This window comes from Meleagris gallopavo, chromosome 5, assembly GCF_000146605.3.
Source record: "Meleagris gallopavo isolate NT-WF06-2002-E0010 breed Aviagen turkey brand Nicholas breeding stock chromosome 5, Turkey_5.1, whole genome shotgun sequence".
Taxonomy (NCBI): Eukaryota; Metazoa; Chordata; class Aves; order Galliformes; family Phasianidae; genus Meleagris; species Meleagris gallopavo.
Genome location: NC_015015.2, coordinates 12786518 through 12797002, shown reverse-complemented (window position 1 = coordinate 12797002; position 10485 = coordinate 12786518). Strand labels below are relative to the sequence as shown.

Here is a 10485-nt window from a genome sequence, read left to right as displayed (position 1 = left end):
CGCAGCCGGGCCCGCCTCGCTCAGCGTGCCGCCTTTCTCCCCACAGGAAGGGCCTGTCCCAGTCCGCGCTGCCCTACCGCCGCAGCGTGCCCACGGTGAGTAGCCGCCCCGGAACGGGCTGTTAGGCTGCACGGTGACAAAATGTTGTAGCTGCGGCCTTTAAGGTACTCCGAAAACGAGGATCAGCTGGCCGGCTGATTCTTAGGGCAAAAAAATGATTCCACTGTGCGGCTCAAATGATTGAGGTGCTGCTGGTTTATTTTTTAGCGTGTATACTGACTGTAATCGGGTGGTCGGGGCAATAACTTCAAGTAATCCCGGCGTACCTTTAGTTTGTTCCGGGTCCTCTTAACTTAAACTTTATGTTTGCCAGTGAGCTAAGCCTGTAGCTGCTTCATTTAGCTTGGTTTGTCAGGCTGTGGCTTGGAGGATCTGCGTGAAAAAAGAGTAATTTGTGATGAGCATGCATGGGGCTGTGCATACTGAACAAGGGTTAAAACAGGAAAATGGAATTAAGGCTTAAAGATGAAACAGATGTAACGTAAAGCTGCTTGAAGCACTTATTATGTTTTCATCCTCTCAGTGATTGGGATGCTCAAATTTATACTTGTTTTGAGCATACTTTGTATTTGTTTTAGGTGCTGCTGTTCTGAGTTATAATCTACACAGCATTTCCAAATGTGTGCTTTACTGTGTGTTTCTGTTTCATAATTTGATAGTATTAAAAGGGAGGTGAGTGGTGGGAAAAGCTCTGGAGCTTTTGTAGCTTGTAGAGAGAGCTGGGCTTACTGAGCTTGTTGGTGTTATTTAGCCCATAATAAGCACAGAAACAATGGTTCCAGCAACGGCTTAAAGTGCAATAGGACAGAAAAAGCACAGTGCTATCAGAGTAAAGATCAACTTGTGTATTTAAAATTACTTCGTGTACTTGAGGTCAGATTTTTGCAAGATTTTTTGTAAGTAGTTAATAGGCCAGATGGTTCTCAGCTTTGGGTTTCTGACCAAGGCCCAGTGGTAGTGATTTTTCTCTCTAAATTCTCATTCACATGCTAAGTCTGGTAGTTAAAATAAAGTAATGGTAAAGCAGCTGTTTGGAGGCTGTTTGCATTCAATTAAATAGGGTCTTTTTTCCCTCACATCTGCCTGCCCCCACTATTTTCACAAGGACGATGGGTTTGGTTTGTAGGACTTAAGTATATTTCTGTATCAGTACAAGTATGGTTTCTCAGTTGTTCTCTTAAGCAATACAAAACAGCTGTTTGTATCGTGTATAGGAGCTTTCATAGGTAGCCTGAGCTTCTGTATTAAGCACTGTGCATTCTATTTTTCTTTAGTGGCTGAAACTTACTTCTGATGATGTAAAGGAACAGATCTACAAGCTTGCTAAGAAAGGCCTGACTCCCTCACAAATAGGTAAGATTTATAAAAACTCCTAAATGGAATTGAAACACCTTTTTCTGACTGTGATAATGTAATTGTTCACACAACCTGTGTTAAAGAACATATCAGAAAAGTACAGACTTTGTGCTGTACCCATGCATTCCTCAAGTAGCAGCAACCCTATGTTAAGGAGATGCTGTATCTGCCTGGTAGAACATTGCTCAGTACTGGGGCTCCCTCTAAAGCTCTGCTTACAGGTGCACGTGCTGCAGCTTTGGTCATGAGTTCTGCAGTGCAATTATGTGCTATGTGAATTATTGTATGTTTTTTTTAATGATAGTTTTGAGAGTATTAATGATGTCTATGGTGTAATAATTGTTTGGGCTATTTTTTATTTTCTATTTTATTAAAGAACGTTTAAGAACGACATATTATTGTATTAAGAACTGGTAAGCATGCATGCTTACTGGCTTTCAAAGATTTAATTTCTCAGTAATCCATGAAATCTTTGTTACCCATAGAAGAAAGAATGATTGAGTATTTGGCTTGATGAAGTCCTGCTGCAAACTTCAAACAGTATTGTAGCACTTACTGTGCTGTCTTCATATCTGTGGTGTGTGGGTCAGTTGTCTGTTACATGCTTTCTGCTTCTGCTAGTTAAATTTTTTGTTACTTATCATCTGCTGCTATTAACAGTTTCTACTGGAAAAGTTTAACCAATATTTAGAGAGAGCCTCTGTTGGATAAAGTAGCAAAATGCGTTTATGTAAGGTTTGATGAATGTGTGAATGTTTGTTTCAGGTGTCATCCTGAGGGATTCCCATGGTGTTGCCCAGGTTCGTTTTGTAACAGGCAACAAAATTTTGAGAATTCTTAAATCAAAGGGACTGGCCCCGGACCTGCCAGAGGATCTTTATCACTTGATCAAGAAGGCTGTTGCTGTTCGCAAACATCTTGAGAGGAACAGGAAGGTGAGTGCTAATCTTAAGTGGAAACTCCACTTTCTTTTCACAAATAATACAGTAGCTTCTTTATAACTTCTAAATTCTGAAACATTTTGCAACTGATCCTAGGCATCTGGCGGAGCACTCCTCCACCGCCCTATGAATATATTTTATCTGCCTTGGTTGAGATCACTTACAGCTTAAATATTTTGTAATCTTCCAGTGCAATGCTGGGTAGAGGGTTGTGGTTGCCATTTAATCCATTTTATAGAGGAGTTTGATGCTGGTCTGTTTTGTAGCTGGGGAAAAGAGGAATGTGAGGAGCCACTCCTGACAAACCAAAAAGTTAATTGTACTACCTGTTCACTGCCTCCTCTGAGTGAATTTAATAGTTTGGGGAGGTATTTTAATGAAGGACTTTGTAATCCTTGTGTAAAGGAGATAAAAAGCATTGCTTAAGCCACGTATTTCTTGTCCTGCTCTGAAGGTACCAATCTCATTGCAGTTTGGCGGTGGGGATGTGGGTTTTGTAGCAGTAGTGTTGGATATTTGACTTCACCAATGCTTAGGTGAGATGTATGTCATCTAGAAATAAAAGCATGCCTGACTGTGCCACAACTTTCTTTTAAAGGATAAAGATGCCAAATTCCGTTTGATTCTGATTGAAAGCAGAATCCATAGGCTGGCTCGCTACTACAAAACCAAGAGAGTGCTGCCACCCAACTGGAAGTAGTAAGTCTTCTGTTTTATGTTGCTGTTTCACTGAGGTCTTGTAGGGCTGGCAAATGCTATGCCTGGCCTTGTTGGCAAGAGCATCAGGAGCACATTATGATCAGATGTTTATCTAAAGCAGCAAAGAATAGTTATTTTCATAAATATGAAGTGATAAATCTGTTGAACTTACAGCTGTGTAAGAAATGTGTTGAGAAATGTTGAAATGTTCAATATGTTGAAAATACTTGAAAGAGTAGTCATTGGTAGCTGTCCCTTCTTTGGAAAAGCTAGCCAGCATTGGAGAAGGCTCCAGTTGGAGTGTAGGCAAACTTCTCTTTCTGAAAAGGCTCAAGTGCAGCTAGCCAGGTTTTTAAAAATAAAGTTCAGTTCTGTTATCATATTTGTATTCTAAAAGGAAGAATTAAATCTTTCTTTGTCCCATACAGAATTGTATAGAGCTTGTGATTAAGCTCAGGGCTGATGGTGCTTAGAACTGAAGTGGTGTTTCTGGGAACTAGTTTGTAAAAACTGCCTCTGCAATTAATGTTTCTCTTTTTTCTCTCTGTTTTTTTAGTGAATCATCGACAGCTTCTGCCCTGGTCGCATAAGAGCTGACTATGACTTACTGAAAAAGAATAAATTTTGATTAACTTTGTGTTGTCTCTAAGTGGTTGGTGTCTTAGAAACATTTGCCTTTTTCAGGAAGCTGCCTGTGAATGGGCAGCTCTCAGACTGGAGCATGAGTGTGGCAGTGTCTTCCATATTGCTGTTCTGCCGTTGCAGATCTGAACAGTGACTCTTACTGTTCTAGATCATTTGTGTGGTTTTCTGCTTGAGCTTGATTTTTAATCACGTAGCCTCAATTTAGAAAAGTGATGTAGTCATTCACTGTATTTATTTAGCTAATATGGGGCCATGCTTGTGTATGTCCTGCAGGAAGAACTGAGCAAGAAAACAAGGACAGGAGGAAGAATTGGAAACTTAGAAAAGGTGGTGAGGGAAGGATTTGGCAAGAGAAGAGGGGAAGGGAAGGGAACCAGAACTGAAGAGGTGTGTGGATCACTGCAGGTTAATGTGAATCCATTGCTCTTGTGGAGGACCTATGCAGATCTTTTCAGGGCTCTGCAGTTGCACTTCTCATAACTGAGAGCATGGTCTGAGTAACTGTTGCTGTCACTTGTAAGTAATTTTAGGGATTATCTTTGAGGTTTGTGTAAATAGAACAATTTAGTGTTCCTCAGCTGTTAAGTCTTCACTGAGGTAATTCACCTAAACCCAAAGGGCTGTTGTGCAGTCACATTTACTGAAGTTGTGCCTCCAAATTCTAAATAGCTGTGACCAAGAGACTCATCTTTCTGCTGAAATGTAGAAGGTAGGCTGACAGCTTTTGCCTCTTCTAGGATGAAGCTGTAAGTGGAGGTTTTAATAAACTGTTGTTGCTTCTAAATCTTGATGCACTACTTATCTTTGCCACATTAGAAAGCATTTAAGTAAATACAAACTAAATTAAATTAGACTTGACATTTTGTTAAGGTGTAGCAGCTACTTGCTAAATCATAACAATTTAACTGGTACTCTGGATCCAATTTTGCAGAAAGACATTTCCTTTGCCCTGATCGTGATGCTAAGTACAGCGTTTGGGATTAAGACAGTTCTAAAGAAAAGCTCTGCACTCTGTCTGAACTCTGTATCTACCTGGATCTGAGATTACCAGCTTCTGTGAGCTGTCAAAATGCATGCTCTTATTTCATGAGTAACTAGAAAGTGGTGAGTTGAAAAGCTGCTTTACCTCTGTTTACAGCTGACAAGGCAATATGAATTAAGCTTTTTCTTTCTTAATCAAAATGGCCAGCATGTCCAAAAACCAAAACCTTAAAAAATTTTCAGTCAGATTCTTAGTAATGTGGCCTTTTGCTTCAGTGTTTTAGAAATGAAAGAGACAGAGCTGTTAATCCACAAAGCATCTTCTTCCACTAGAAGAAAGCAGAAGGGCAGCTCTTACAGAATTTGAGCATAGGAAACCTTACGCAACTTGCAATCTAAACAGTCGTCAGATCCTATTAGTGTAGTAACAGCTTTTCCTAAGAGTCTTTGCTAATGGTTTTCCTTCGGTGCTCCTGGTGTGCACCCATCAGTCTCTTATCGTGATCTGCTAACTGTTCTTACCAGACAATTGTGCACATGCTTGCAGTATTTGTTACTCTGCATCCGCTACCTGTAAGTAATTAAAATACCAGCAGATGGCACTTTCAAACACTTGTTCTCCTTCAAAAAAAAAAAGTTATGTATTGCAAACAGTGCCACCTAGTGAGGAAGTGCAAACACTGACAGTCCAAGCCAGCAAACGAGACGCTTAGTATTGCACTTCTAAATTTGTGTGGTACCAAATGTTAACAGTGGTTTTGAGCATAGTAGGATTGAAGTTCACACAGTTCTTGCATTTTGCACTGTTGGGATATTTTGGTCTCTGCTTCTGTCCATAATTGATTCTAACACAAGCGTCCCTTGCTCACGAGAGAGGTTGCACCATGTTCTGATGTCATCTTATGCAGTGGTACTGTATGTTGCTTATCTTGCCAGGAAAGGGAATGGCTGAGCAGCTTACAGAAGTGTACTGACAGTGGAAAAAAAAAGGGAGAGTGCAGTGTAAATGCTGTACACTTGTGTCTGAGATGAAGTTATGCTCTCACAGTGAGAAGAAATCCCCATGTTGGAAATACTCCTGAGGATAAAGAAAAGTACACTGCATTTGCTGGCTACAGAACATAGCAGTCTCTTGTTGAAAGAACTGTAGTGAAGTTTGTGCACATACATTTCTACTGTTCGCATTGCTGAAGATTTTGTGCTGCTTTTAAGTCATACACACTGGCTAAGTACATGGTCTGTTCCCACGATTGTCAGTCCCTTACTTTTGCTCAGCCAGGAGTGATACTGCACCAGGCTGACTCATTTGCCCTGGCAGGTACTCTGCTCTGCTCTGTTCAGCAGCCAGCAGAACACGGGCAGTGGGACCTGGTCACATGTGTGGCAACGCTGGCAGGGGTATGTTCTCCTCAGACAGGAGTGGACCTTGCAGAGCGTGGTCCTGATCAACATGTCTGAAGAGAAGCACGTGACCAGGGGAGCCTCCTGTGGAAACTTCAGGTAAGTTTAGTCTCTGGGGCTGTGTTACAGGACTGTGCCTGGGTGTCAGATTTTCTCTACCGTATCCAAGTACCTGGACAGCTTGGGACTTGTGATTCAGCTGACCAGGTCTTACATATGTTATGGCTGCTTGGCAGTCAGAGAAGTCTTTCCTTCCTCTCTGGATAAGGGCACTATAATTTTCCTTCACTAGAGAGTAATTTACTAGAGTAATAGAATTAAATCCAGGTGAACCACAACAAACCATCTCTGTCTCATGGTTACCTCCAGGCACCACCCGAGCAGTCTGTGGGCCTGGGGCCCCACTGTTCTCTTCCTTGCTGTGCCTTGGCTTGAGTTTCACAAGTTGTGTTCTTGTTTCTGCCTCATACCTAACGGTCTTGTCTGACCCTCCAGTGTTGTCCTTTGCCTCCTGCTGTATTTTTGCTCTCTCAGCCAGTACAAATCTGAGTGATTGTTTTTTTTCCCTATTCCAGTATGAGGTTTTCCTTGTGTTGTGCCAGGGCATGCATCAGAAAGGAGCACTCTGTTCTTGTGGAACTTGGCACACAGCCTCCCCTGCTACCAGCTCCTCTGTTGCAGGGAGGCTTCTCTTTTCTTCAGAGAAACAAACTTCAGGGCCTCTCAAGCCCCAGTACACGAGGACTCCTCTAATGCACTGTAGCTGTTCTCTGACCTGACGTGGTGAAGTTGGTTCACAAAAGCCTCCCCTTGTGTTTCCACTCTTGTAATCTGTCGAGATCATTCAGGGCTATGGGGTATATGACAGAGGTTTATTTCACATGGCTGGTAAGCAACTACATTTGAAAGTTTGCTGCTAAGATACCCTACCATCTTGCAGTGTTAAGAATGGTGGTGATGCTTCCAGAGCCACGGCTGGGACACAGGAAAACTTGTTTTCCTTCAGTTCTCCACTGCATGTGGCACACAGACGATAAAAGAGAGTTCTTTGAAATATAGGTTGCTTTTTCCATTCAGGTTTTCATCTCTTTCTATTCCAGGTTCTTCCTTGGGAGCATGAAGCTCCCCTCTGTTACCTTTCATTGGCCTCACCCTGCACCTGACTTAGAATAAGAAATGATTCCAAGTTTCTTTGCTTTGCCTATGTTTATCCAGGCAGTTAGAGCTGTGTACCTTAGTTCCCATTAAGGAAACTTTACTGCTTTGTAAATCAGTCAAGCCAATGCTCTTCCATCCTAGATGAGCTGAATGTAGCTTAGCTTGGCTTGAGTCTGGAGTTCACCTAGGGCAACATTCAAATATATGAACAAGATACATTCTCATCACTCCTTCAATTCATCCTGAAATGTTAAGTCCAGAAAGGTGAGTCTTTATTCTTAACAGGTGATAGCCACCGCAAATTCTGCCTTCATTTTTAGAGTGAGACTGGGAGGTGTCTGTTACGATGGGGAAAAATTAACCCGGACATGGACTTAAGGAAGGATTTGGTGTAGGCAAATCTGGAGGACTTTCAGTTCTAAGTATCTGTTCATCACCAGTGTTTCTGTGGTATGTGACTAGTTTCCTTGTGGATGCAAACAAGAGTTTCTATGAAAAAATAAGTAGTTCTTGTAGCTTGTTTCAATAAGGAAAATTGAACACCAGTTATTCTGTTAAGTCATTACTGCTGCTGGTGATAATTTTCTGTATCTGAAAAGGGCTAAAAAATGTATCATCCAAGCTATAATACTAACAATCATTAAAAGCAAGAAATAATTGGATTTATAAACATGTAACTGGAAGCGTATGCTCCTCTGCTTTTTTTTCTGGAAAATTGAGATTCAGTTTCTACCAGTAAGCTTTTGACAATATTCAACTCAAAATCAGTTCATGTGAGCTAATTCCAAACAGCCAACTATGGATGAAAAATATATAATGATTTTCTGAGCGAAGGATTGTGTATCCCTGTCTTCCACTGTTTTTAGTGTCACTCACAGCTTGTGAAAAATAATGTAATTAAAAAGCACTGCATGTAACCCCCTGGATTGCAGGGCCCAACTCTTTCCTTGTTCCTGTTTAAATAAAGAGCAGTAGAGACTCCTGAAGGCACCGAAGGCAGGTTTGGGACACGCACAGCTCTGGGGTAGTGGTTCTGGTTTAGACCAATGCTGCCTCCCTTTCATGCCGTTGTTTTGTTTCTTGTTCAATGCTAGGATCAAACTAGTGGAAAAAAATGTGCTCTGTTGCTGGGAAGTCCCTTCAGTAACTGCATCGTTTGCATGACAATACATTGTGGTGCCCTGGTAACGTCCCTCTGCCACATACCTTGGCAACAGGAGCAGTTCAGCAGTGCTTGCTGCACAAATGGGATGTCTGTGAATGTCCATTTCTTGCTTCCAAAGGATTTCCAGACTTACTTGGAGTTGGATAAATGAAGGCTTCCCTCCTTCTCCACCTTTTCATGCTTTTGGGATAAACGTTTCTTCTGGTCAGCAATCTCTAACCCTTGTAATGATCAGTGTTGCTGACAGGCACAAGTTCTTTCCTGCCACCTCCAGATTTACTGAAGACATTAACCAGCGTAGATTTAGTAACTGGAGTTGCATCACTATAAAAGCGTGACATTAATGGCATAGCAATATGTATTGGGAACAGCAATAAATGGTGATGCTGTCCTGTAGGACTTGGTCTCTGGCACAGTAGCACTGGAAGGTAGTAGTACATGGGTACATGGAGGCTTGCTCAGGGCATAGGACATAAGGAGGTGAAGCGTGTTCTGTTACATCAACCTTCCAGCTTGAGATACAGTGTGACAAGTAATTATGCTGGCTGTGCCTGAGGCAAGAGGTGTACCTACATTAAAAGATCACCCGAGTTTTCTAGTGAGTGCTGGCTTTACAGGCTAATATTTTATTCCCTTTGAGGCTGCTCACTCAAGACCCCTTTTCAGGTCAGAATTCTCCTTCTTCAGAGCCAGGAAGGGGCTTTCAAGTTTAGTGCGGCTGTCAGGGATCAATCTCTTTTACAGTTCCTTCAAGTTCTTTATGATGCAGATGAATAATTTCTGTAGATTCTGAGTCCCTGTGTTATGCCAGAGTGGGAAGAGAGTGGCTGGTGTTTTGAACTGTAGAAGCTGTTGACTGGCTGGGTGAAATAACCAGTGACAGCCATTAAAAATTGATCAAGTTAAACGAACTTGGGAAGGATCCAAATCTCAGAGGATCAGTTCTGATGGTGAAGGCGTTGAGATTTGCGGGATAGGGGGTGGAAGCATATCTCTCAGTATAATATAAGCTGTTGCACACTGAGGCGCACTAAAAGCTGAGAGCACTTGGTATTTCTTGTGGGTTTTTTGTTTGTTTTAAACAATGGAAAAACTAACTTTCTCAAAATAGAGTTCATCAGCTTTTGACAGTCTTAGCAAAAGAAGGACTGTAATAACTTTTCAGAAACTGGTGATAGAGTAATTCCTATCTTCTGTACTGAGCGTTCATTTACAACTCAAACTCATGGTACAAGTAAGTCCTGAGATATCACTTGTAGAATCAGATCCAAATTCTGTTTTGTTCTAGCATTTTCCCATTCAGCCATGTTACATTTGGAAAGCGATACAAAAATACTTAAAAAGTAGTATTTTGGTAGTTCAGGTCAAGCAAGTACAGGATACTGTAGTGTGACTGGGTGAATGATAGTGGGCAGTGGTTGATGCCCCTTTTTGCGTTGATGGATGCTCAAGTTTAAGAATGAGCGTAGCAATTCCCCAACCTCTTTCAGTCTGGAGTGTGGAGTCAGCTGGGCCTAGCTTCTTTACATGATAGAGCTCAGGGAAATGGACCCAAATGTTGTGTCAGAGCTTTGTCTCTCTGTGCTGCTGTGGGACATGGAACTTCATGCTGAAACCACCTCAGAGCAGGACATGATGCGTTCTCCTGTCAATCTTGTCTTTCTGTGTATGGCAAACTATGACAAAGTATAACATACGGGAAGGAAAAGTTAGAAATTTAGTACTGTTCTATAACTAAGACTGGTACTTGGCTTACAAGTTCAGTAGTAAAATACTGTGCAGTTATAACTATTCCTTCTCGCATCCTGGCTTTTAATCTTTAAACATGGAGGTAACGGTGTTGGAAAGCAAGCCCTGTTAGCATCAGACTATAGAGTAGGTGCAGTGCATACAAAAATATTGGCCGTCAATATCATTTGTCTTCCTATTTCTTCTCATGTGAACTAGGAATGGGAACTTTCTTCTCCCTGTATATTTGATGGGAAAATGTAGCTGCTATGAAGAAGTTTTTGGGTTAGGAATATAGTCCTACAGGTCTGCACTGTCCACCTTATTGTCTCAGAAAAGACAGACTGCTGA

General features: G+C 41.6%; 1 protein-coding gene across 1 annotated transcript in view; it reads left to right on the top strand.

The window, feature by feature from the left end:
- The window catches only part of RPS13 (ribosomal protein S13), a 6099-nt gene extending 2406 nt beyond the window's left edge, over positions 1-3693 (top strand). The window contains exons 2-6 of the mRNA XM_010711118.1: positions 6-95; positions 1335-1413; positions 2182-2351; positions 2956-3056; positions 3613-3693. Coding sequence (XP_010709420.1) covers positions 6-95; positions 1335-1413; positions 2182-2351; positions 2956-3056; positions 3613-3646 — 474 coding nt within the window. The 3' untranslated portion in view covers positions 3647-3693. The remainder of the gene's footprint in view (positions 1-5; positions 96-1334; positions 1414-2181; positions 2352-2955; positions 3057-3612) is intronic.
- The last annotated feature ends 6792 nt before the right edge of the window (positions 3694-10485 follow it).